Below are 27,086 nucleotides of genomic sequence, written 5' to 3'. Positions count from 1 at the left end.
AGAGGACCTGGGTTCAAGTCCCAGCACCCACATGGCAGCTATGAACCGTTCGTAACTCCAGTTTCAGGGGAATCTGGAGCCCTCTTCTGACCTCCACAGCATTGCACAACACAGATGCACTCACATACACGCAGGCAATACATTTGTACACATAAAATAATAATAATAAAATATTTTTTAAAAATAGAATAAGCAAATGTCTGTTAGAACCAGGAAGATTAGTGGTTCCCAAGGACAACATGTTTGGAGGATTACTAATGAATGAAGGCCACTTGGGGGGATGATGAGGACACTTTCGTTAGGTTGTGGTGATGGTTATACAAACCCATCAAAGTACTAAAACAATTGAATTACTGTACTTTACATGGGTAGATTTTATATTGTATGACTAAATCTCAGTCAAGTTGTAATGAAAAGCGCATAGTAGGCCTAATTTGGCCGTAGTTGGTTGACTCCTAGATTGTCATTCTGCAGAGTAATTTGTTAGATTGCACCTTTCCTTTATCTCGTCTAATGATCTTGTCATCTGCCTTCTGTATACCCCAGTTTCCTTCTAGGTTCAGCTCTCGCTTAAATTAATAGCCAGCTGCGCCTCAGTACTCCTTTACTGCCTCCTCTTTCACTAAATTGTATTCTGTGCTTTAGCTATTTCTTGTGGCTATAGTCCGTGTTTCTTACACATCTCTTCTTCTGCTAGGATTTTTTTTTTCCTTTTTTGAGATAATTTTTGTAATTGTAATAATTGAAAATCCCATGTCTACAAAGTTTTCTGGTTTGGGGTTGATTATGTTTTGTTATCATTGTTGTTCTGTTTTTTTGAGACAGGGTCTCACTATGCAGCTCTGGCTGGCCTGGAACTCCCTATATAAACCAGGCTGGCCTTGAACTTATAAAGATCCACTTGCCTCTGCCTCTGCCTTGAGAGTGCTGTAATTAAAGGTGTGTGTCACCAGCCTGGAGATTGTATATGTTTTTAAAATTAGGATGTAGTAAAACTAGTATTGCAGACTGCAAGAAGTTAAGACAGTTTCAGTAACGGTATTTTACATTTTCTTCACATTTACTCTGGTCAGCTGTCTTCATATATCGCATGCTGTCATGTTGTCGTGCCTGTGTGATGTTGTGTTAGGTACAGCACTGAAGATAAAAATCGCTATGCCAGTTTGAGTTGGTCATGAGAAGTCACTTGAATATGTGTTCTAAGATGAGAAAATTGCTTTTATATCTTGATAATTCTCTTCTGTGATACATAAAAACTTTGGCTTTATGATATATTGGGACAAGTGTGAGTTAATTTACATTTTTTAAATTAGCATGCAAGATATTAAATATTCTGGCATCTTCGAACAAAGTTTGTTTCAGTGATTCTTCCCTGATTTCCCCACCTCCCTGCTGTTGTTCACCCCCTTGTAGCCCCATCTCTTTCCTAGTCTTCTTCCTCTTTCATATCCCATATGTCATTTTGCTCTTCCTTCCCCAGGGCTCCATCATCACCAGTTTTTTTACTCTCTCGGGTTCCCTTTCTAGGACTTCACCCACACTTAAATCCATCTATGTGTATACTTTGCAGGCTAGGATCCAAATAGAGAACATTCAGTTTTTCTTCCAGAGTTGGCTTGGCTGGTATTAATTATACTTTCTTGATCCATTCACTGTCTTGCAAATTTCATGATTTTATTTTTCTCTACAGCTGAGTAAAATCCCATTTTCATTGCCCATTCATCTGTTGATCTAGTTCTTTTCCTTGCTTTCATGAGTATAGCAACAGTAACATGAATATGTAAGTATCTCTGTGGTAGGGTATGGAGGAGACCTTTGAGTATGTGCTGAGGAGTATTATTCTGGTTCATATGGTAGTTCTAGTTTTAATTTTTTGGGATACCTTTGTACTGATTTCCATAATGGCTATATTGGTTTGCATTCCAATCGGCAGTGAATAAAGGTTCTTTTTTCCTCTCATCTCTTAAACATTTATTTTCACATTGAACTGGGTGAGGTGGTATCTCAGAGTAGTTTCAGTTACATTTCACTGAGACTAAGGATATTGAACGCTTTAAAAAATAGTTATTGGTCATTTGTGTTTCCTTTGAGAACTGTCTGTTCATTTCATTAGTTTATTTGTTGATTGGTAGTTTGGGTTTAGTGCTTAACTTCTGCAGTTCTTTTGAAAATTCTGGATGCCTTTCCTGAGGTATAGCTGGTGAAGATTTTTTTTCTCCCATTCTGTGGGCTGTTCCTTCTGCCGATAGTTTCCTTTGCTTGTGCAGAAACTTTAAAAAATTTTTTTGGTCTTTTTGAGACAGGATATCCCTGTAGCCCCAGCTGGCTTGAACTCACTATGTAGACCAGGCTGGCCATGAACTCTCAGAGATCTGCCTGCCTCTGTCTCCCGAGTGCTGAGATTAAGGGCGTGCACCACCACACCAGGTTGCTGTGCAGAAACTTTTTTAAATGTCATCTGTTTATTAATAGAGTCCCATTCTCAGCTAGTTCCTGTGTTATTGGAAAGTCTTGCCTAAACCTATGTCTATTTCAAAAATATTTTTATTTTTTGAGAATTTCATTCTATGTATTAAGCCTTTATCTTTTTTATTTCTATTTCTTTGGTTGAGACAGGGTCTCACTATGTAGACCTGACTAGCCTGGATCTCACAGAGATCAACCTGCCCTCTGCCTCCTGAGTGCCGGATTTTAAGGTATGTGCTGCTACACATGTATCTTGAGCATAGATATTTTGAGCATTTCCTTTTTCAGAGTTTGATTACTTAGCCCTGGCTAGAACTCTATATAGACTAGGCTGGCCTGCCTCTGCCTTGGAAAGATGCCCAGCTTGAGTTGTTTGTACAGTGAAAGATACATATCTAATTTCATTCTTCTGCATGTGGATATCTAGTTTTGCTAACACCACTTGTTAAATAGGCTGCCTTTTTTGCACTGCATGTTTTTGACATCTTTCTCAAGAAATTAGATGTCCATAGCTTTGTTGGCTTGAGTCTGGTCTATCAGTTATTTATGACAGTACCAGGCTATTTTTGTCACTATAGCTCTGTAGCATAATTTGAGATCAGGTATTATGATACTTCCTGCTGTGCTCTTCTTTAGGGCTGCTTTGGCTACATGGTCTTCTGTGCTTCTCTGTGAGTTCTTGGATTGTTTTTTCCAGTTCTGTGAAGAATGACATTGGAATTTTAATTAGTATTGCATTGAATCTGGTTTACTTTTGTTGATATAGCCACTTGTACAGTATGAACCCTGCCAATCTAGGAGCATGGGCAGTTTTTCCATTGTGTCTCTTTATTTTCTTTTTTAATGTTTTGAAGAGCTCGTTCACTTCCTTGGTTAGGTTTATTCCCGGCTCCTCTCTTTTTTCGAGCTTTTACAAATGAGATCTTTTCCCTAAGTTTTTAGTCCATGAGTTCATTGATCTGGAGGCTATTGACTTTCGTATATTGAATTTTAGTGTCCTGCAATTTACTAAAAGTGTTTATTAGCTCTAAGAATTTTTTTGTCGATAGGCTATTTTAAGTACAGAATTATGTTGTCTCCATAGGGATAGGTTGACTTCTTCCATTCCTATTTTTACCTCTTGTGTCTTTCTCTTGTCTATTTGCTATAGCTAAGACTTTACGCACTATGTTGCCTAAGAGAGGGGAGAGTAGGTATCTTTAACTACTTCTCTGAGTTCATCTCTATTTAATATAATGTTGGCTATAAGTTTGTTGTACATAGCCATTATTATTTTGAGGTAGGCTCCATCTATTTTTAGTATCTCCAGGACTTTTAATTATTAAGACACAAATGCCTTTTCTCCATCTATTGAGATAATTATGTGCTTTCTGTCTTTAAGTTTATTTATGTGATGTATTACATCTGTTGAAACAACCTTACATCTCCAACCTTTCATCTCTGGAGTGAACCCCATTCGGTCATGGTGTATGATTGTCTTAGTGTGTTCTTGAATTCAGTTTGCAAATACTTTGTCAGCAATTTTTACATCACTTATCTTTTTCTTTTGTTATTTGATTTTGGTGTTAGGATAATACTTGATTCATAGAATGAATCTGATAAGTGTTCCCTCTCTGTTTTGTGAAACAAATTGAGAAGCATTAATATTAGAGTTTATTAGCTTGAAAATTAGTTCAGATTTGGTCTGTACCATGACAGACCTTACTTGCTGGTTAACCTTGTTACCCCTACTTATTTTAAGGAAACCTTGGAGGGTAAATGAAATAGTATGAAGTCTCTACTACCAGAAGTCTAGCACATAAATGTTATTTCACTTTTCCCCCACCATTTAGTAAATACTAGCTTTCCCCTTTTCCATTTTTACATTTATTTTTATTTTATGTGTATGAGTGTTATGCCTGCAAGGATGTAAGTGCACTCGTGACATGCAGTGCCCATGGGGGACAGAAGAGGGCATCAGATCCCCTGGAACTGGAGTTATAGTTGTAGCCAACATGGTGGATGTCAGAATTCGAACTTTGGTCTTCTGCAAGAACAGCCAGTGCTCTTAACTACTGAACCATCTCTCCAGTCCCTTAACTCACTTTTAAAGAGAATTCTCTAGCTCTATTAGCTTATTATTTCCTACTTTTAAAAACTCCAGTTCTAGGGAATCCAGCACCCTTTTCTGGCCCCCACAGGCATTGTGTGACACAGGTGCATCCTTGTAGGCCAAACATTCATACACATCAAATAAAAATTTTGAAAAAAGGTGGTTGCACTTGCATGCCTTTAATCCCAGCACTCGGGAGGCAGAGGCAGGCAGATATCTGTGAGTTCAAGGCCAGTCTTGGCCTACATAGTGAGTTCCAGGCCAGCTGTCTCTAATGGGTGTATAAGCAAGCAAACAAGTAAGCAAATAAATAAATAAATAATAAAATAAAATTTAAAAAGGGAGACCTAGAATAAAAAATAATGTTATCTATGTTGTATGTCCAGTTAATGTTATCTATTTTTGTATGACTATATATGTTACAACAAATAACAATGTCTGGAAATTTTAATCTTTATAAGATCATTTTATAGACAATTGGGGGGGGCTAGTGTGGGTTATTTTTCATTGTCTAGCAACCTACATAGTTTAAAGTTTTTGATTGTATGAAACAGTATAAAACTTTGGTATGCAAAACTTATTTTTATGCAAAAGTGCCGCTGCATTCTGGAACCTGGACTGGGGGGGCAGATTCCTTTTCTGTAACCCCTTTCCTGTTCTTCATTTCCTTTATAATGATTCTTTTAGAAAGACTGTAAGGTCTGACACCAGCCAGTGTGGAAAAAATACTTTATTCTTGAGATAGGGATAAAAAACTTGACAGGTGTGCTTGCTCAGTCTGAATGATGCAAAGCACCGGCATGCAAAAGTAGAAGCTGCCTTGCTGAGTATTTTCCATTTGTGTGTTCTTTGTAGGTACATGTGGGGACCCCACATTTTAATTCATACATTTATTAAGTTTTTATTGTGCCTTTAATATGAATTATAGAAAGTCTGCAATTGAAGGAAATTGTGAGAGAGAAAAAAGGATGGTGGTGGAATGTAGGCCCACTCTGGGCAGGCAGGAAGACTGGGCTTTGCTGGCTCCCAAGAGACTGCAGTGTGCTGGACTGTGTGAGGACCCTTACGTTAGATAAATGTCTTCCTTACCATAGTCGTTTCTATATTGATCTAAAAACTCTGAAACTAGGACTGGGCAAGTAAGAAAGGGGGTCAGCAACAACAAAAAACCTGGGAGCTGAGATGGCGACCATACAGCTGCAGGCACTTGAGAATTGGCACTGGTGGTACTCAGCCCAGGGACTTAAAACATGACTCTCGGCTTCCCCATTTATTAAGAACCTTGGCACTTCGTCTCAAAATTCTTAACTCAGGATTTGGCAAGTAAGAGGAACAATAATCAGGAAGCCAAGATGGTACCCATCACCACGCCAGTGGGCTGCTTACCCACTGTGGTGGTGTTGTTTGAAACACTCTAGTATAGTTGGGGCTGGCTTCAAACTCCTGTTCTTTCTGTGTCTGCCTCCTGAGAGCTGGGATTCTAGGATTTGCAGGCATAAGCCACTATCCCCACCCTCTACTATTTTTCCCATTTAGTTATTTGTGTTAGTGATTTTCTCATAATTTTTTTAGATGTTTTTATTCTGCTTTTTGATTCCACGTTTTATTTTTATTTTTTGGAGATGAGATCTCAACCGTGTTTTCCTGAGCTGGCCTAAACTCAGGCAAGTGATCCTCTTCAGGTTCTCGAGTCCTGAGACCACAGGCATACTCTGCCTCCACACTGCCTGGCTTCATGTTACCTTTATTTTTAATGATCTCTCCTTTGAGTGGGGTGAGTTGCCCTATATATGTGGCTAATTTTCAAAGTTGTATTTCTAACCCTAATCTTTCCCCTGAACCTTGGTTTTGTAAGTTTTGACACATACATATACACACCTGGATCCTTTCCAATCTCAAAATTACGTGTTGGAAGGCAGTATTGAGACTGTGTAGGGTTTATACTTTGATCATACCTAGCATATTGCGTTATATATGAGCATTTTTCCTTTTTCCTTATAACAGATTCTGTTACAGTACTAATAGTAAATGACATAAATTTTTTTTGATTTATTTTTATTTTATGTGTATGAGTGTTTTGTCTATGTATGTGTAAGTGCATCACATATATGCTGTGCCCACAGAGTCCAGAGGAGGAGATGGATTCCCTGGAACTGGAGTTAGGAGTGGTTATTAGATGCTTTCTGGGTGCTGAGATCCAAACCTGGGTCCTCTGCAAGATCAGCCAGTCCTCTTAACTGCTGAGCCATCTCCAGCTCTGACTCTTTCATGCTTTCTTTACATACTGAAAAAAAATATTTTAGAATATTAGTAGAGCAATTTAATCGGATACAAATTTATATGGTAAAAGTTGCATCCAGTCAGTACTGTAAAAGCGTTATCAGGTTTGTTAGGGATTAATCATCATAGAAATAAAAGTATGAATAAATTTGATGACTTAAGAAGATACCATTAATAGTTCTCTTACTAAAAAGATTGAGGGTTCCTTGTAGAAAATAATTTCAGGCCTAAGATAGGGAAACTGTAATGTACCAGAAGACACAAAAGTGTTATGCACATGTCAAAAAGGACACAGGAAAACCAGCCTAATGGGTAGGAACTGTCACTAGCCGTAGATGAAGAGATTTAAGCATGGAATTAGATAATGATAAATTATTATAACTCAGTGACAAAATCCCATGAGTTTAGGCATCCTTTTAATCCCAGCACTTGGAAGGCAGAAGCAGATCTCTTGTGAGTTTGAGTCCAGCCTGGGGAGTTCTAGGCCACCCAAGACTAGGTCCATAGTGAGAACCTATCTCAAAAAAAAAAAACCAGAAAAATTCTTATGAGAAAAGTAGTCACGTTCAATTAGAAAATTGCCATATGGCAATTGTATCAGTTATCTATTACTCCATAACTAATTATGCCAAAGTATACTGTCCTAAAATACCACACTTCATGATTTCACAGTGTATATGGGCTTAGCTCTGCTTTATGATGTCTCAGAAAGTTGAAATAAGGTGTCCTCCTAGGGTATAGAGTTAATGTGAAGGTTTGTTTGAGGTAAGGATGTGCAGTTCATTAAATTGATAAGAATTTGTGTGTGGTTGTGTGTCTGCTGGTCTAGGGATCAGGGCAAAATTCTGATAGAGCAGTTCTTTTACCTTCCCATTTCATGCTGGATATGCTGTTTGAATGAAAGAAAGACGGGCCCCTTGTTTAAGAGCACGGTTCCAGGAGACTTCTGAAGGAACAGGTTCTCAGCTTAAAAAAGTAGATGCTAAGAATCAAGAGTGTTTTTTATTGAGGCATAATTGTAGCATCACAGAGTAAACACAAACTAACTTTCTCCTTTCTGTGGAGTCTGGAACTCTAACCCGTGGGATGATGCTTCCATATTTAGCATGGGTCTTGGCACTTAAGCTAACCTTATCTAGAAAATTTCTCACAGATATGTCCAGACATTTGTCTTCAAGTTGATCCTGCCCAATTAGTAGCATAAACCATCATAATTCTCTTGTTACAATAGATTCAAACTAGAAATCCATAATAGAAAGATAAACTAGAATACTAAACACCTAAAGGTAAAAAACATCCTTCAAGCAATCTATGATTAAAGAAGTTGTTCTCGTGGGAATTAATAATACTTTTTAAGTCATCTGATCTAACTTGTTTTCATGAAAGTTCTGTACACACAACAGAACAGCCTTTAGACAGTTTTCCTGAAAGTCATTTGCTGCTGACTCTTACTTTCTGTTTACAACTTTTGATTGATTTGCTTCTTCCACAAATTCATATATGCAGTTTTATGCCTTGCTTTATATTTCTAGGGATAAGTGATATTCTAGAACAATTGAGTATTCTCAGGAAAAAAAAATTGATTTTGCTGTATAGTAATTACATTAACTCAGGGAAGCTAGCAAACCACCTTCCAGCATAAAGACATTTGGTCAACTTGAGAATTAAATCAGTAGGAATTAGACAAATACCTAAATTCTGAAAAAGAAATGAAGAAAATAGTTTTTGTGGTCGCCAGCTGTGGCTGCTCTCCTCCGGCTATGGCTGCTCTCCTCCTCTCTTAGTTCCTCCGATCAGTGGTCTGGTCCGGACGCCAGGGCTGGTGAGGAGACTGTGTCAGCAGAGCCGCATTCAGACACAGGAGACCAGGTTCAGTGACACAGATCTGGGTTATTGCAGGAAGGCACAAGCTTATATGGGGTAGCGGTCCAATCACAGCACAGCAAGTAGTTTAAAGGTGAGGTATCCAAGGGTGGTGATTAGGGAATGGCGAGCTCTAGGCATCAGTCTCATGATCTGCCAATGGGAGCAAAATGTCACAAGGCATTCCTTGTGTCTCCAGCAGTCAGGCTGTTGCCTCAGGCCTGCTATATGGCTGTCAATAAGACTTTCACCCTAGGCTCATCTGTCTCCCACAAGTTTTAATTTCTGTTTTATTTAGAGTTACTTGATTGTAAAATGTCAACATTTCAGAGAACAAAAAGGAAATTTTACAGCTGTGCTTTGTGTGGGTTAGACTATTTTTCAAAGGGTATGCCATGAGAATAGATTTACCTAGTAGATGTTTAAGAGAACAGTTCCTTATTTGGCTATAGACATTTGTTGTGACTAAAAATAATTGCTTCAGTGTTACACTGCTTGGTTAATAAGAATGTATGTAGTGACTGCAGATGCTCAACACATGCTTTCTGAGGAAAATATTAGGGAGGGTGAGAATCTAAAGTAATAACTGGACTTTTATTGAATCTTCCAATATATTAACTGTCTTTATACATTATTAATTAAAAAGTTAGGTTCCAGAGTTTCATCATGCATCTATAAAATTCATCTTCAAAGGAAGATGGCTTAGCAGTTTAGAGTACTTGATGCCCTTGCAGAGGTCCCAGGTTCATTTTCCAGCAGCCACATGGCAGCTCACAACCCTCTCTTAACTTCAGTTCCAGGGGATCCAATGGTCTCTTCTGGGCTCTGCAGGCACTGGGCATACATGAGGTACACAAACATGCATGCAGGCAAAACACTCACACATACAAAATAAAATACATAAGTTTAAAATAAGAAAAATATATTGTTCCTTAATATTAAAAAATGTTTTCTGGTATAAAATTCTGCATTGGCAACAGTTTTGGTTTTTGTTGTTTTATGTTTTGTTGGTCGTCTCCCCCCCCACCCTTCCCCTAAACAGATGGTATGGTTTTCTAGCCTTTTTGTTTCTGAGTACAATCTATGGTTAGTCTGTCTCATGTATGTGGGAATGTTTTCTCCCCTCTGATTATGTTCAGAATTTGGAAAAAAAAAAATCATTATTTCGTGTGTCTGTGTGTATGATGTATGTGTGACAGCTTCTGGTGTCAGCTTTCACTTCCTACTTTGTTTTGAGACAGGTTCCCACTGTCACTGCTTACAACAGGCTTGACCTGCGAGTGTCTTGGTTTTTATGCCTCTACCTCCCATCTCCCTGAGTGGCAGCTGGAAGGCAGGGGTAGCCACAGATGGCTGCTAGTGTCACAGTTCTCGGGCTTGAGGTGTTTGAGACTTAGTTCTAAAAGTTTGACAGTTCTTTGACAGTGTCCAACTGGCTGGCCACATAAATCCCTATAATAGCTATGAATATGACCCAACAGTTTACAGATGTCATCATGTTAGGGTGTCAGAAGGCTGGGCACCACTGCAAATAATTCTAGCAGTCAGGGCCTATAACTTCCCCTATACCCTCTAGGCAGTGTCTCATTCTGTAGTCAGTAGTCATTAGGTCTTCTACTTTTATATGTCTCCCTTATTTTTGCCCTAACTGGTTTCAAACTATGTAGGCTGGTCACCTTTGCTCGAGGCTGGTCATGAGGCTGGTCACCTTTGCTCTCTTCTTCAAGAGTGGCGATCAGGTAGCCAGCTGCTCTGTTGCTTTTGGAGCTCAACTTCATGTAACTGCCTGTCACGGTTACCGTTGCTCCACTGATGGCCATTGCGACCATTCTGCTGCCTGTGCTCTTCTTAGCTCAGCCTGTACTGCTAAGTAAGTGAGCAACAAAAGTCCACTTGAAAAAAAGCCTATTGTGCCTAATGCTGCAGCACCAAGAAGGGTGTCTGCCTACTTGCTAATTGAGTAAAGTAGTCTGCTTGTGTAGCCAGAGGAGGGGAGTTTACATAGTCACAGCAAACTTTCCATGCAAATGAAGGTGGTTTGTGTTTATACCAGTGACCATATTGTCCCTTTAGCACCAGACTAAAGGTCCTTCTATGATGCCACCAGAAGTGTGTGCGCTCGCTCTCTCTCTCTCTCTCTCTCTCTCTCTCTCTCTCTCTCGCCTTAGGTAGAAATGGTTGCAATGCCATCTACAATTCTCTGAGACTTCTGATATTGAAATGGGGAGAAAGAGGGTTCCCTAGAGGGTTCCTTAGTCCCATTCATAAAAGAATTTAAGAATGGACCCAAATGGACGCTTTTACAATTTTAATACAATTTTAAAGAAAAATCCTCAGGGCAGGTGATCTGTTGATCTTGGCAGCTGCCTTCAGGAGAAGAATGGAAGGGAGAGGGAAAGAAAGCCATGGAGCCATGCAGGTTTACAGCCTGCATGGGGGTCAGACATGTGGTTGAGAGAAGGAAGTTTTAGAAAAAGTAAAGAAATACAAGGTGCTAGGGGCAGTCCCAAAGCCTTAAAAATGTTTAGAAAAGGGATATGAAGAAGAAAAGGAGAGAAAAGTGGGAAGACTTCAGAGACATGTCTGGCTGGGTAGAGGAGTACTGTGCTAGGAGGTGGGATTCCAGGCAGGAAAAATTCTCACTGTAAACACTAGGTATTCTGCCCATCTATTTAGCATTCCTTAAGGTGAACCTGCCTTCCCTAGGGGTGGTCCTTTGACCAGTGAAACTGGGAAGGTGAGTCTTCCAACAGATAGACTTTATATTCTTGACCAGTTAAATTTATGGGGTCATTTGTTACTGTAACAGTACCAAAAAATCCAATACAGGCTGAAGCAGTCCTGTCTTGAGGTTGCCTCTTCAGCAGCAGACATAGCCAGCTGCAGTCATTGCATAGTTTCTTGAGGCTTCCTTGGAGTGTTCAAAGAATCCATGCTGGCATGAGGATAGTTTGGCTGGCTGTTTGACAGTATTTTTACTTAATGCAGCCAGGGCAACAAGGAGGAGTCTAACAGCTGCTAATTAGGGAGCCAGGATGCCCCTGCCCCCTGATTTGTGCTTTTTATAGGAAAATAAACGTCAGGTGGAATTTTTACAGTAAGAACTTAAGGAACTTAAAATTTACACTAAAAATGATTGTAATAGTGCCTGTTTGTTTGTTTGTTTGGAGATAGTTTATTCTGGAGCCAAATGTGAGTAACCATGACCTGGGAACACAGATTTAGGTTACCCCAAATTCCATGTTCCAACAAGGAAACAGTTTCATGGAGTTTATAGTAACAGAACAAAGTCACAAATCAAGACACTTTTCAATACATTGCTAGGTAAATTCAGTAGGTAGGTCATAGCAAATAGCAGAGCGCGGGCAGGGATCTATGCTCAGCTGCTGTCTGATAACATTCTTAGCCATTTTATTGGTGGGAATGTAACTTTGTTAGTCACTAGTTGCTAAGGTCAAAACAGAGGTGGGCAAGGGGTGACTGGGGGTTAAAGATAACCCAAGGCAATTGTAAATTAGCTCTGAATCAACAACATTCCAAGCTTTCCACAGTGATAGATCAGTTGGTCAGCCTTGCTGGAAGTTCAGTTCAAGATGCAGGATTTTTCTGGGAACTTTCCAATCCTCCCCCCCCCCCCCCCCATTGGCCAAGCAGGGGCCACATATTATTTATTCTCACATTGCTGCTCATTTCCAGAATCTGACATAGATGAGGCTCAGTTGTAGGTAGGACAGCAGTCTTCAGGAGAGAAGAACAGCTGGTAAAGCCAGTAAGGAAGAAACTCCTGGACCACATCAAAGCCATTGTCCATCGTGGTCCAGATCTGACATTTTTCTTTTGTTCTGTTTCTGACATAACATTTTCATATGACATATAATAGGACTATTATACTTAATCAGGAACATTGCTTGACCTAATGGAGAAAATGTAACAGATTAAAGAAACAAACATTCTTAAAAAATTGACTGTGTTGCCTTGCGTGGTGGTGCACCCCTTACCACCAGAGGTAGTGATCTCTGTAAGTTCAAGGCATAGCAAGTTCCAGGCCAGTTGTTGCTATAGGGAGACCCTGTCCCCCCCCCCAAAGAGATGATTTCTCCCTGTTTTTACAGTTATTTGTACTCCATAAATCATTTCATTTATATTTGGAATATTTAAACAATTCTACCCTCTAATCCTTGGTTTTTCTTTAGATCAGTTAGACCTTATAGCTATAACCTCATTGAATAATTAACTGTAACACTAGTAGCTCTTATCTGTGAATAATGACATCATGTGTTTTATTATATTGGTATCATACCAGATTTAGTTTGAAAAAGTAAATGAAAACATATTATAGAATAAATTACATAACAATAGCGAATTCCTTAGTTTTTCTAACAAGAATATATGTCTTCAATTACATACCAAATAACATTAATAGAAACAGTGATCAAACCTGTTAGAAATTGAAATTTTATAGGCTTTGAAGGCTTAACCAAATACTTTATTTTAATGATTAGAAATGGAAATGGGACTCTCTAGAATGAGGCATTGATTAGTAAAATGTAGATACTGCTTAATTATTATTTCTCTTTATCCTGGCTAATTGTACTACATAGGATACCTTAGATAGAACATCAATACTGAAACTGCAAATTATCATGAATATTGTTAGAGTGATGGCTTATATAATTTGGATAAGAAGAATTAACTCAAATCTTTGGGTATCTCTAGCTGGAGAAAATGGAGTTGCAGTTACTTTGTTAAGCATTTAGTCTAATTGGTTAGATTCAGTTAAAATATATATTCTAATTTGAATTTAATTTGAATATATACCCACTTGAATTTGAAAACTGGGCTTTTAGGCCAAATTATGCTAAATAATTAGAAAAATACACAACATTTTTACAAAGTGAATACACTTGAATCTTTTGAATATGAATACTAGTTGAATAAAGTTCTGGGTAAGCAAGTAATCATAACAAGAAAACATAATGAAATAGTATCATTTATAATTTAATTCAAACCAAAATTAGCATTATTTTATCATTTAGGAATATGACAAGTGGAATATTAAATAAACCATTAAAATTTATAATTATAAAAGTGTTTAAGGGGGCCAGGTGTGGTGGCACACACCTTTAATTCCAGCGCTCAGGAGGCAGAGGCAGGTGGATCTCTGAGTTCAAGGCCAGACTGGTCTCCATAGTGAGTTCCAGGCCAGCTGGGGCTACAGGGAAACCCTGTCTCAAAAAAAGAAAAAAAAATGTTTAAAGAACTAAAAAATGAGAGAAAAGTTCAGTTACTTGGGGATACTGGATTGTTAATTCATTGAAGATAGTCCCATCCAGCATCTATGAAGTCACACATGAATGAGTTCTTAGAGGATGTTGGGGCTTGTGACTCTTAAAGTTTATTTCTTTGAATTTTGTAGTGTAGAAGTAAGTTGGATACAGTCTTATTCAAAACTCTAGTTGAATTGAATGGAGTGTTTGATGTGATGTCCGTTCTTTCAGTTGATGAAATCATCTGGTTTTCTTTTCTTTTTGCGGGGGGCGGTCTTTTTGAGTCAGGGTCTCCAGGTAGCCCCAGCTGGCCTGGAACCACTTTGTAAACCAGGCTGGCCTTGAACTCAGATTCACAGAGCTCTGACTCCTGAGTGCTGGAATTAAAGTCTGTGCCACCACTCCCAGCTCATCTGGTTTTCTTTATCTTTCAAGGAAGATGCTGCAACTAATTGAATTTTTAGTAACCATATTTAAAAGTCCTTATTTTTCTTAGCCAGTTAATACTTAAAACCCTTTTTTGTTGTTGTAAACAGAGAATCAAGCATTAATTTTTTTCTCAAGGAATCCAAATTTGACCCTAAAAATTTAATAACCTTTGTTATAATCCTAATTTCTCTAATTTTCTTAATCTTTTTACAACATACTTGAATCTTAACATTTTCATCCACCACTTCCATTTTGTAACACTCTTTTTAAAATTTTTTTATTGAATTTTTGTGCCCTTCCCCTTGTGGCACCCTCCCATACCCCCCACCCAGTGGCATCCATACACTCCATCATTTGTATCAAGGTCTGTCATGATGTCCCCAGATGTCCCTCAGTGCACGTTCGTCCACCCGGGTCCAGTCAGCCCATATAGAGTCCCTCCCTCCAAGAAGATCAACTCCTCCTCACCCAGCAGCAATCAGCAGCCAGTAATTTCCTCTACCAAGACTGGGGCCTGCTGTCCACTTCCACAGTTCTGTGCTGGGTTTTAATCTGCCTAAGCATTTTGTAACAATCTTTATTTCACCAAAGTCCTTTTGAAATCCAAAAGCATTTTTAAATCTTCCTTTGCCAAAAATATTATCTCATACCTATAACTCTTCAATCTATTTTCTTTACCTTGATAGCTGTTTGTTTATATATGTATATATGATTTAGAAAATGCTTTAATAAGATAATTTTAAATGAAAATCCAGGAGTTACTATCTAAATATAGAAAATATAATACCTTAAATATCTTAACAGTTACTTGAAATTTTTTTGTGTGTGAAAAAGCATTCAGTTCATCAGGGTTTGAGACATCCAGAAGATAAAAATTTGGCATTTGACTTTATTTTTGCACCTTTGTAGTAATTAATCATTTAACAAGTGTTTAGTTAAATCATATTTTTAAGTTTAAAGTGGAGATGATTATTTCAAATATATTATTGTAATGTAATACATTAAGATCATAAACTTTAAGATGTCTTTGTAAGTTTTGAAGCAGGCTTTTAAAATGACTGATTTTTTTTTTTTTTTTTTATGTTTAGAGCCGTTTTTACATAGGTTTGGCAAAGATAAGTATCCTGACAAACTTACTGGCCTAAAGAGGCAGTATTGGTCAAAATGTCTTAAAAATGTTTAAAATGTTTATATTATGTGAAATATATTTAAAAGTACAGAGATAATTGGCTTTTTTTTTTTTAAGCCTTGGGATAAAGAGTACCTAAGGAGACCAAGTAATCATCTCTTAAAAATCAATTTATATGCTCAAGCAATAGGTATCATTTTGTAAAACCAAAATTAAGATTAAGGATCAAAGAGATAACATCTTGACTAGAACTGTATAATTAAATGTATCTTGTCTTTTTTTTTTTTTAGGATTTTTTTTTAAGTATTAAAAAAAAAAACCGCATGTTAATTCTCTCAGATTTAGGACCATGAGTCACCTCTACTTTTTTTGCCAAAGTGGTCACGATTTAATACTCGCTTTGATTTTTAACATTATTCTGTTACTTTTTAAAACTTTTTTAAATATTATTTCATGTGTACACATGTATTGCCTGCATATGTAGGTAGGTGCACCCATGTCGTGCAATGCCCGCCAATGTCAGAAGAGGCTGTCGGATCCCTGGGGACTGGAGTTAGCTGTTATGTGGATGCTGGGATTTAAACCCGGGTCTTCTGCAAGAATTCCAGTGTTCTTAACTGCTGAGCCATCTTTCCAGACCCTATTCTGTTTCTTTAATTGGCATACTGGACATGTGGCCAAGTGAGCTAACTTAGTCTGTTGGAGTTGACCTCTTGCCTCAAATTCTAATTTCTATTATGAGCCAAAAAAGAAGCTGAGCTCCTTTAACAGCTCCAGTTCACAGAAGCGCTTACTTATAGACCAATTGGATACCAAATATTTTTTTTTTAAACACAAGCTTGTGTAGACGATGCATGCACATGGAATCATATATAAGCTAGATTTTAGTATCCAAGATTTTGTAACTATTTGCTGAGACTATAGCTCCTGTAATTTTCATTGTGAAACTTAACACAAAGATCTTTAGAAAACATATATATATATATATATATATATATATTCATTGTTTTACATGTAATCTAGCTTTAATAAAGCCTTACATTTATAACCATTCATATTAGGAATAATTTGAAAGAGAAATTATTTTGTTATCTTTATTCCCAGCTGGGAAAGGTGGCTTTTCCTCATCTGTCGCAGCCTAGCTGGTCCTTGGGCACTTCAGATGTTGGCTAGTAGGGTTAATGTAGATAAATAGAAGATGTGGATGATGATAGTTATAAAGAACTGGTTACACAGTAATGGTCAGTGAGCTGGTGAAAAAACAAGGGCCTGGTTTCAAAATCATGCCTGAAATTACCACATAATCACAGTACGTACAGAACAGTAAAGATAGTCAATTTTGTTTTAGAGTAAATAAAACTTGCAATGCAAGGTTTAGTGAGTAAAGTATCAGTGTACTCTTGAGAACCTTGCCCAAAAAAAAATTTTTCAGGAGGAATGAAGCAGAAAAAAAGCATTTTCAAATTAAGGCATGTAAGCATATATAAGGCAGTCAAGATAGGAGACAAAGTAGGGATGTCTAAGGTCAGTTAGGTGAAGTAAAATGTTCAGAGATCCATCTCTACTAAAAAATAATGCCCTTTTTTGGCTGTTTCTTTTTTTGCCCACTTTAATTCTTACATTTAATACATTTGATATTTAAAATGACCTAGAATTTATGGGAGTTTGTAATTGCTTGCTATACTTTTCAAGGAAATACTGTGGACTAGCAACATAAGGAATGAAGATAGTATGATTTCTGGGTAAATTTTTCTTAGACCTTTAGTTTACACAGGATTAAAGATACTTTTAGGAGTTTAAAAGACATCTGATTATACTAAACTGCCCCCCCCACATAGTTTATTTAAATATTCCAATGTTAATTCACTTACTACTATTAAGTAATTCCTTATATTACCAAGATTAGAAAATGGGTATGTTTAAATTCTACAGAGTGTTAAGATCTTTATGTCTCTACCTCTGAGAGTCTGTTGTACTTAGGATTTTTTGTTGTTTTTATATTTAGAATATAAATGATGTGATCTCCAGCTATATAATTTGACCTGTTCTGGGCGAAGTCTTTGAAAGTTGTTAAATGTAGGCATTGCCCTTGTCTGTTTTTCTAGAACACATTTTTTTTTTCAAGTATGGAGAAAATAAGTAAGGGAGAGGTAACTTCTTATGAAAAGAAACACACAGAGGTGATTTAAATGGCTCGCTGTTTTAACTTGGACTCACCACTCCTGTTAATATGTCAGTATTATAATTGTACAGTGAAAATTTTTTTGTTTCATTGCATGTGTATAATCGGTAATAAGTTTTTTCTTAACAATTTATTTTGCAATTAAGCTTTAAGGAACAATGACAGGAATGCTCTCACTTTGAACTTAAGAGTTCATCTTTCGGGCTGGAGAGATGGCTCAGTGGTTAAGAACACTGACTGTTCTTGCAGGAGACCTGGATTCAAATCCCAGCACCCACATGGCAGCTAACAACTGTCTGTAATTCCAGTTCCAGGGGATCCGACAACCTCTTCTGTCCTCTGTGGGCACTGCACGACGCAGATGCACTTACCTACATGTAGGCAATACACACATACACATAAAGTAAAAATAATAAATAATTTTTAAAAAACAGGACAAGATTGAAAAGGCTGTGGTGTCACAGCGCCTTGCAGAGTCTCCCTGTGCTCTTGTGGCCAGCCAGTACGAATGGAGTGGCAACACGGAGAGGGTCGTGAAAGCACAAGCATACCAAACAGACAAGGACATTTGTACAAATTACTATGCCAGTCAGAAGAAAACACTTGAAATTAATCCCAGATACCCACTGATCATCAAAGACATGCTTCGACGGATTAAGGAAGACGAAGATGACGGAACAGTCTCGGATCTTGCTGTAGTTTTGTTTGAAACAGCAACTCTTTGGTCCCGCTATCCTCTACCAGACACCAAAGCATATGGAGATAGACCAGAAAGAATGCTTCGCCTCAGTTTAGACATTGACCCTGAAGCACTGGTGGAAGAAGAACCAGAAGAAGAGCCTGAAGACACAGGAGAAGACAAAGCTGATGACACAGAGCAAGGCAAAGAAGAGAAGGTGGATGCAGGAACAGACGAAGACCATCAAGAAACAGCAAAGGAATCTACAGCAGGAAAGATGAGTTGTAAATTACACTTCACCATGGATCCTATCTGGAGAGGGAATGTGAAATTTTTAAGAATTTTTTTTTGTTTTGTTTTTTTGAGAGTTGTTTTTGGATGCTTTCCCAAAACCTCCTTCTCCCCTGCACTATAAAATGGTGGAATTGTGGGTCCCAGGAAGAAGTGGGTTTTTTAGTTGACTTTTTTTTTGGAATAGTTTGCTAAGTTTATTGCAACATGACAGAAACCTGGGTAACAACCAAGATAAAGTCTGTAATTTAAGATTATTAGCCGACTTTTTTTTTTTTTTAATATTTCCTCATGAATGTAAATTTGTACTATTTAACTGACTATTGGTATACAATCTTGTCATGTATATAAAAATAAAAAAGATCCCCCCCAAGAAAAAAAAAACATTTAAAAAGAGTTCATCTTTCCTGGTGTGGTGGCACAAGCCCAGCACTTGGGAGGATGAGGAAGAGGAGGATCAGTACTTAAGGGTCATCCTTCCCTACAAAGGGAGTTCAAAACCAACCTGGGCTATAAGAAACTCTTAGAAAAAGAAGCAATAGTAAATTCACCCATTAAGACATATTAATGCACTGACAATAATATGTGAAAATTTGGTATATAGCGTATTTATGGTATTAAAAGTATTTGAAATATATTTTAATCAGATGTTTACGTAAGTCTTAACCACAACTTACCAGTTCTTTCTACCATTATATAATGTGGTTTCTTGCCAGTTAAATAATAAGTGTAACTTACTTTCTAGACACAGTTTATGGCTCCTCTGTTGTGTCACTTATTTGTTTAATATTTTTAAAAAGTTGGGCAGTTCTTATAACTAACTCTTTTTTTCTCCCCCCCCCCCCCAGGGAAATGAAGCAAGTTATCCGTTGGAAATGTGCTCACACTGTAAGTTGGATATTGTAGTATCAGGAACTTCTTTTACTTATAAATCTGTATGTATTTATGTATATGTATGTATAGTATATGTAATATGTTTATACTTAAAGCAAATTTTTCTCATTTAAAATGGGGAATGCATTTGACATACATTCTTTAACTTACTAGAGTCAGAATTTTTAAAATGTGTATTAGTGTTTTGTCTGCATGTATGCTACTTCACCTGTGCATACACTGCCAGCAGAGGCCAGAAGTTGTTGGATCTGCTGTTATTGATAGTTTAGCCGCACTGTGGGTGCTAGTAATGGAATTGAGGTCCTCTGCAAGAGCAGCCAGTGCTCTTAACTTCCAAGTCAGATCTCCAGCACAGAGTAGGAATTTTTAAAAAGTCTTACCATTAATGTCTGGATGATAACTATAATTACAGATAAACTCCCAAGTCCCCATGACTTAATAGAGGTTTCTAGAGTTTCAAAGTGAATTTGTAAACATTTTTTTTTTCCTATTTGATGATTCAAAGATGCAAGTTCCTTTGTTTTAATAACTGCACCCAAGATTTTCAGATTCACTGGGGAAGCAAAAGTGTAGGTACCTGCCAGCTAGAATCGCCTCCAGACTGCCACTTGGATGGCTTTACATATATTCAGGGAAAGTGAACCACATCCACTAAATTTTGTATTTTGTAGCTTGAACAAATAGAATCACGTTTTTTTGTTAGTTTTTAAATGCTGATGGAATGGTTAAGGGGTGGGTGATCCTCTTTTATCTGACTTAAACAGCAGTTGTCTAAGCCTTTTTTGATTTTTTTTTTTTTTAATGTTTTCTGAGATTGGAAAAAGTCTTACATTTTATTTTACTTAAAAATTTTTATTGTATTTTAATTTTTTTCTGCATATATGTTGGGGGGAGGTCCATGTGCCACAGCACATGTGCGGAAGTCAGAGGACAGTTGGTTCTCTTTCCATTATATGGATCCTGGCAGTCAAATTGAGGTCATCAGGCTTGACAGCAAGCATCTTTAACCCACTGAACCATTTTTGCCAACTTATTTGTTTATTTTGAGACAGGGTCTCACTGTGTAGCCCTGTCTGGCTTGGAACTGACAGATCTGCTTGCCTTTGCCCTCCGAGTAAACCACCATGTCTTTTATTTATTATTGTTATTTTTTAATTTATTTTATTATGTGTATATGTATGTGATGTGGGGACTGGGGCACATGAGCCACATCACGTGTGGAGATTAGAAGTCAGCTTTGTCCCTCCCTCTCTTTTCCTTTTCTTCTAACATTAAACAATACCTGGACCCAGGCATGGAAGCACATACCTGTAATCCCAGCAGTTGAGAGACTGAGGCAGGAGGAGCACCATGAGTTGAAGGACAGCCTGGAATAGTGAGTTCTGGGCCAGTCTGGAAATACGTAGTGAAACTCTTGTCTTAAAAAACAAAAATAAGGACTGGCACGATGGCTCAGCAGTTAAGAGAGCACCGTCTGCTCTTGCGGAGGACACAGGTTCAAATCCCAGCACCCTCATGGCGACTGACAACCATCTGTAACTCCAGTTCCAGATCCAGTGCCGTTTTCTGACCTTCGTGGGTATTGCATAACATGGGTGCACTTACGCACATGTGGGTAATACACTCATAAACATAAAATAATTTAAAAACTTAAAACTTCCTGTCTTTGTCAAGAGAGTAAAGTTTGATTCTGTTGTCTGTAGTAGAACTCTGACAATACAGCAGTTTCAGGAATGACATAGGTTGTACACTCAAACAGCAATGACGATTTGGATTAACCATCCGATCGGGTTAGATGTGATAAAGAAAATGGAACACAGGCAGTCTATGGCACACACAGTTCATTTATCTCGTGGCCACATAAAGTGCTTATTAAGAAAAACCTTTACTAGATCAAATAGCTATTGCAAAAAATTCCTGACAAGGATGAAGAGTGTAAATGTGGATGGATTAGCCACTTCTGGTGATAGTGGAGAACCAAAAGAAAGAAATGAAAGCTTAGCAATTCTTATTTCATGGACTGTTCAGGACTAGTGAGCTGATGTGTGTTCTTTCAAAGAAGTCACATCTCTTATGTGCAAGGGCATTTATTGGGAAAGGGGAAGTTCTTGGAGTTGGAATGGAGACCATTGGATTAAGATAGTTTGCAGGTCCTGAACTTCCAAATCATTCTTTTCTCAGTGGAAACAGCTCTTGTAGCCCTTCAACCATAGCTGGTTCTGCCTTGCTTGGAGTCCTCTTTGCTTCTATTGACTTGTCCCTTGGGCTTTGCATTTCTTTCTTTACTATTATTTTTTTTATGTGTATGTAATGTATTGCCTGCATGTGTGTAAGTGCACCCATGTTGTGCAGTGCCTTATGGACAGTTGTTAGCTGCCATGTGGGTACTGAAATTCAAACCTCGGTCTTCTGCAAGAACAGCTGGTGTTCTTAACTGCTGAGCCATATCTTCAGCCCTGGGCTTTGCATTTTCAAAATCACTCTTCCAGTTGCTTTTGTTTGAACACACTTCTTTCTTTTTCCAAAAACACTTGTCAGTTTGTTTTATTCCCATCACTCTTTGCCTGTGTATGTGATTGTAGGAAGTGCTCCTGTCAGCTCTTCATTTGGCTACCTTCTGTTTGCTTCCCATCTGTGGAGTGAGATACAGAGTCTTGGTGTGTAGGCCAGGCTGGCCTCCAGCTTCTGGAACTTTTGCTTCTGACTGTTGGGATTACAGGTATGCTGTTCCACACCCAGCTTGTGTTTGTTTCTTTATAGCAGTCATCATAAACTGAAATTACCCATTTTACTTACAATCTTGAAATTTTTAATTTTTTCTTTAATTGCTAAAGCTGGGTATGGTAGTTTATTCCTTTACTTCCATTACTTAGGAGACAGAAAACAGAGGAAATCATGAGTTTGAGGCCAGCCCGGGCTATAGAGAAACACTGTCTTAGACAAACAGAAAGGCTGGTATCTGTGTTTGATTATTATAGTATTTCTGCTACTGTTTATTTTATTTTATTTTATTATTTTATTTTATTTTATTTCCTCCCAGGCTTTCCTCTATGAATTTCTTACTTAAACTTGGATTCTTTGTAGGTATGTGTGCTTCTGTATTAAATGTGAGAATGAAATGTTTACATCCGTAACAGCATGGTAATTGACCCATACCAGACATACTTATGACTCTAGACAGATTGGTAAACTGCCTTGCTTGTGGTTTTTATTAATAATTGTTTTTGTAAGAGCTATACCTGTGCACATGCTTGGCTGTTTTTGTGTTATTGTTAGTTAGTAGTTAACAATGAAGATTACCATATAGTTGACAAAGCCCAAAATACTACTGACCTTTAAGGTTGCTGAAGCTAGACATGACTCAGCAGTTAAGAGCATTAGCTGCTCTAGCAAAGGACCCGGGATTGGGTTCCAGACACCCACATGATGGCTAACAACAGTTCCTAACTCCAATTCCAGGTGACTCAGTGCCCTCTTCTGGCCTTTGTGGGTACTGTACCCATGTGCACCTACATTCATGCAGGCAAAGCACTCAAACACATAAAATGAAAATAACTTTTTTTTTTTTTTGAGACAGGATCTCCCTGTAGCTTCAGCTGTCCTGGAACTCGAAATGTAGCCCATCTGGCCTGGAACTCAGAGATCCGCCTGCCTCTGCCAATTAAAGGCGTGTGCTACCACTCCTGCCTGAAAGATTTTAAGTTTGTTTTATTATAGATTGTAATATTCTTCTGGGTTTAGAACTGTCATTTCTGTCACTACTGTACAGGTAACATCTCTGGAATATGATGAAGAGAAAAATTAAAAATTGGTTTTCTAGGTGTTAGCATTAATAGGGTGTCAGTTTGTAGCTTTTCTGAAATTGAAAAAAAGCTCTACTCTAAATTGCTTCACTACTTAACTGTTCAGTTAGAGCATGTGGTACAATTACTACTCCAGTTTTTGATAACCAGAAAGAGGTGTAGAAGCCTAATTGTCCAGGTTTTGGGCTACAGAAGAATTGTTTGGTTGTTTCTATCAGGGTTGTCCCTGATAGGGATGAAGTCCTAGGAAGTTAGTTTTTATTTCTTGGTCATGAGAAGTTTGTAATGGAAATGTCCCAGATTTTTCCCTTTTCTTGCTATCTATTTTTCTTTCTTTTTTTATAAATTGTTTTTTTAAAAAGACGAGTTTTCTCTTTGTAACCCTGACTGGCCTGGAACTCACAGAAATCTGCTTGCCTTTCTCTCTTGGGGGCTGTAACCACAATCAGTCTTCTGCTCTCCTTTTAAGTCTGAGATTCAGGGATGTTATTATAGTTGCAAACAAAAATGCACTAAAGGTAAAAGAGTGTTCCTGTATTAGTTTTTCTCTTCTATGATAAAATACTTGGAACAAATAACGTACAGAGGAAGGATTTATTGTTCTTCAGTTTAAGGGGTTAAAATTCATTACAAAACAGGAGGAAGGCATGTTGAAGTTTGTCAGTGCAAACTGTGGCAGGAGCTGTTTGTCTACTCCCAAAACAGCACAACCTGCTGGATACTAAGTGTTAAAACACATGAACCTGTGGAAGACATTTTACATCCAAACCATAGCAGTCATATCAAGGATAACAGGGACTAGAGAGATGGCTCACGGTAAGAGCTTTTACTGCTTTTCAGAGGATGCAGGTTTGATTCCCAATGGCTAATACCCATCCTCAACTCTGGTTCCAGGGGATCCAACACCCTTCTGGCCCCTTGGGTGCCAGCCACACACGTGGTGCACTTGGATAACTGCAGGAAAAACACTCATACATACAAAATAAAATAAATAAAATATTTTTAAAGAGGATAGCAAATGCCAGATTTGTTTAAATATGTAGCAAACATTTGCACTAGGTTTTTATATACTGTTAAAGCTGTCCCTTTCACGTTTTATCCTCAGAACTTAAAAATACTTTTTAAAAACATTTTTATTGAATTTTTATGAATTTCATACAGAAACTCATCTTTATGCCCCCTTCCCCTTTGGCATCCTCCATATTCCCCCCCATACATTCTGTCATTTTTGTTAACACCTATCATGTAAAGTTAGTGTCCCAAGATGTCCCTCAGTGCAAGTTCATCCACTGAGGTCTAGTTAGCCTATCTAGAATCCCACCCTTTAAGAAGACCAGCTCTTCCTCACCCAGCAATAACCAGAACCAGCTGCTAATAGTTCTTCAACTAAGATTAGGGCCTGCTATTCATTTCCACAGTTCTTTGCTGGGTTTTTGTCTCCTTAAGCTTGCATGGATCTTGTGCATGCTAACACCATTACACCATCTCATAGGCTTATATGAGAAGGGTCCCAGGAGCTTGTAGGACTCTTACTTTCATATGGTCGTACACCTCTGCCGTGGCTCTTACAGTTTTTCCACCCCCTCTTCAGCAATGGTCCCTGATCCCTGGGTGGGTGGATTTTAATATGGAGTCCTGTCGAAGGACTCCTACACACTCTGCAGGATCTTATTCTCTGTGTTGTGGCCATTTGTGACCTTTTGTGTTCCTGGCCCTCTGTTGCATGAGGGAGCTTCCTGATGAGAGTTAAAGATGCATTAGTGTTCTCTTCATCCCTTGTCTATGTTCTGTGAGCCTTAGGTGTAGAGGTTGCATCCTAGATATGCCACTTAGAATTGGGCAATTCACAGACAACTTCTGTGTGACCAGTTGTGGAACTCTAATTATCTCTTATCTCTTGAAAAAGAAGCTTCTTTGATGGTTGGTAATTGGGATACTTGTCTATAAATTTAAGGATCCATATTTTGCACATAGTAAGAAATTATATTTGTCTAGGGATGTTGACAGCCTTGGAGTTTTCTCTAAGATCTATGACCTCTCCAGCTGTGTGTTTTTGGCTAGGTTTATAGTACCACACATGAGTTTCCTCCATTGAGTGGACTTTAAGTCCGATTAATTGAATACCCCCAAGATAAAAGTAGCACTGCTGCACCAATGTTGTTTGCTGTGTTGGTCACTGATGTGGTTTTTAGGCCTTGAAGCTGGGGTTGGACCATCGATCGATGTTCTCCCTTCGCAGCTTGCATAGTGCTCTCCAAAGCTGTGAGAGCTAGCTTTCAGGGAAGGTGGCTTCCAGGTCAGTTCCAGCTCCATTGCTCCAGATCCTGCCACATTCCTTGATTGCCTCCCAGAACTTGATGGTAAGACCCTATTGCTGGAGATAGGACATACTTTGGACACAGGCATCTGTCTTTTATTTCTTCCTCATCTGCCACTCCTACATCTTTTTTTTTAATTTTTGAAGTTTCATTTATTTGTGTGTGTATGTATATGTGAGTACAGCATGCATGAGGAAGTCAGAGGACAAGTTTTGGGAATGGATTCTCTATATATATATATAAATGTATTTTTATCTGAAACAAAATTTGGATGATTTTCCCCTAAATGAAAATGTTCCACATAAAAATTACCTTTTTTCCCTTTATTTTATAAACATCTTCATTATTGGCAGAGCTTAGTGTTACCCTATAAACAGCTGCTGTCATTTAGAAATTTGTTAAAACTTACTCTGGAGACGTTTCAGTGCTGAGCCTATATATAAATGTATTTTTATCTGAAACAAAATTTGGATGATTTTCCCCTAAATGAAAATGTTCCACATAAAAATTACCTTTTTTCCCTTTATTTTATAAACATCTTCATTATTGGCAGAGCTTAGTGTTACCCTATAAACAGCTGCTGTCATTTAGAAATTTGTTAAAACTTACTCTGGAGACGTTTCAGTGCTGAGCCTTTGCATCCAGGCTAATTGCTGTCACACTTTCTCACACCTTGATGCCCAAGATGAAGCTCACTGGACTCTGAAGACAATTCTAAAAATACATATTTAAACTCATTATATGTGCTTAGCATTCATTTGGCTGAAATTCTAGTGTCGTGTCCTGTCATTTTTGTCCTATCTCTTACAAGCTCTTATGTATAGTAAGATAAAGGTGCATAGTATGTGGTATTTACATTTTGATGCATTGTAGAGGAAAGAAAACACAGTTTCCATCATCAGTAGTCCAAGAACTGGAGGCTGGAGAGATGATTTAACAGTTGAGATCACTTACTGTTTCTGCAGTGGACCCAGGTTCAGTTCCTAATACCTACATGTCCTTAACTCCTGTTCCAGGGATCCAGTGTCTTCTTCTGGCCCTCGTTGGGCATTGCACACGTTACACTTAAATGCATGCAGGCAAAACACTCATACACATAAAATAAAACTAAATAAAAAAAATTTTTTTTGTTTTTGGTCTTTTTGAGACAGGGTCTCCCTGTAGCCCCAGCTGGCCTGGAACTCACTGTGTAGACCAGACTGGTCTTGAACTCACAGAGATCTACCTGTTTCTTCCTTCCAAGTGGGAAATAAAATATTGTTTTTTAGATCAAGAAATTGCAATCACTCTAGATCCTGTAGATATAAAAGGATAATGAGAATATTTATGAATAATTTTGTGCCAGTAAGTTTCACACCTTTGAAGAAATGAAGAAGTTCCTTGAAACATAAAT

General features: G+C 38.0%; 1 protein-coding gene across 1 annotated transcript in view; it reads left to right on the top strand.

Annotated features, from left to right (window-relative positions):
* Window positions 1-27,086, top strand: part of Ppp3r1 (protein phosphatase 3 regulatory subunit B, alpha) — a 55,439-nt gene that overhangs the window by 16,100 nt on the left and 12,253 nt on the right. The window contains exon 2 of the mRNA XM_008833831.3: window positions 19,527-19,566. Within this exon, the coding sequence (XP_008832053.1) occupies window positions 19,527-19,566 (40 nt within the window). The remainder of the gene's footprint in view (window positions 1-19,526; window positions 19,567-27,086) is intronic.

The sequence above is a fragment of the Nannospalax galili genome, unplaced genomic scaffold (assembly GCF_000622305.1).
Source record: "Nannospalax galili isolate Female #2095 unplaced genomic scaffold, S.galili_v1.0 scaffold576, whole genome shotgun sequence".
In the NCBI taxonomy this organism is placed as follows: Eukaryota; Metazoa; Chordata; class Mammalia; order Rodentia; family Spalacidae; genus Nannospalax; species Nannospalax galili.
Note: the sequence above shows the minus strand (reverse complement) of the source record. Positions and strands in the feature narration are given on the sequence as shown.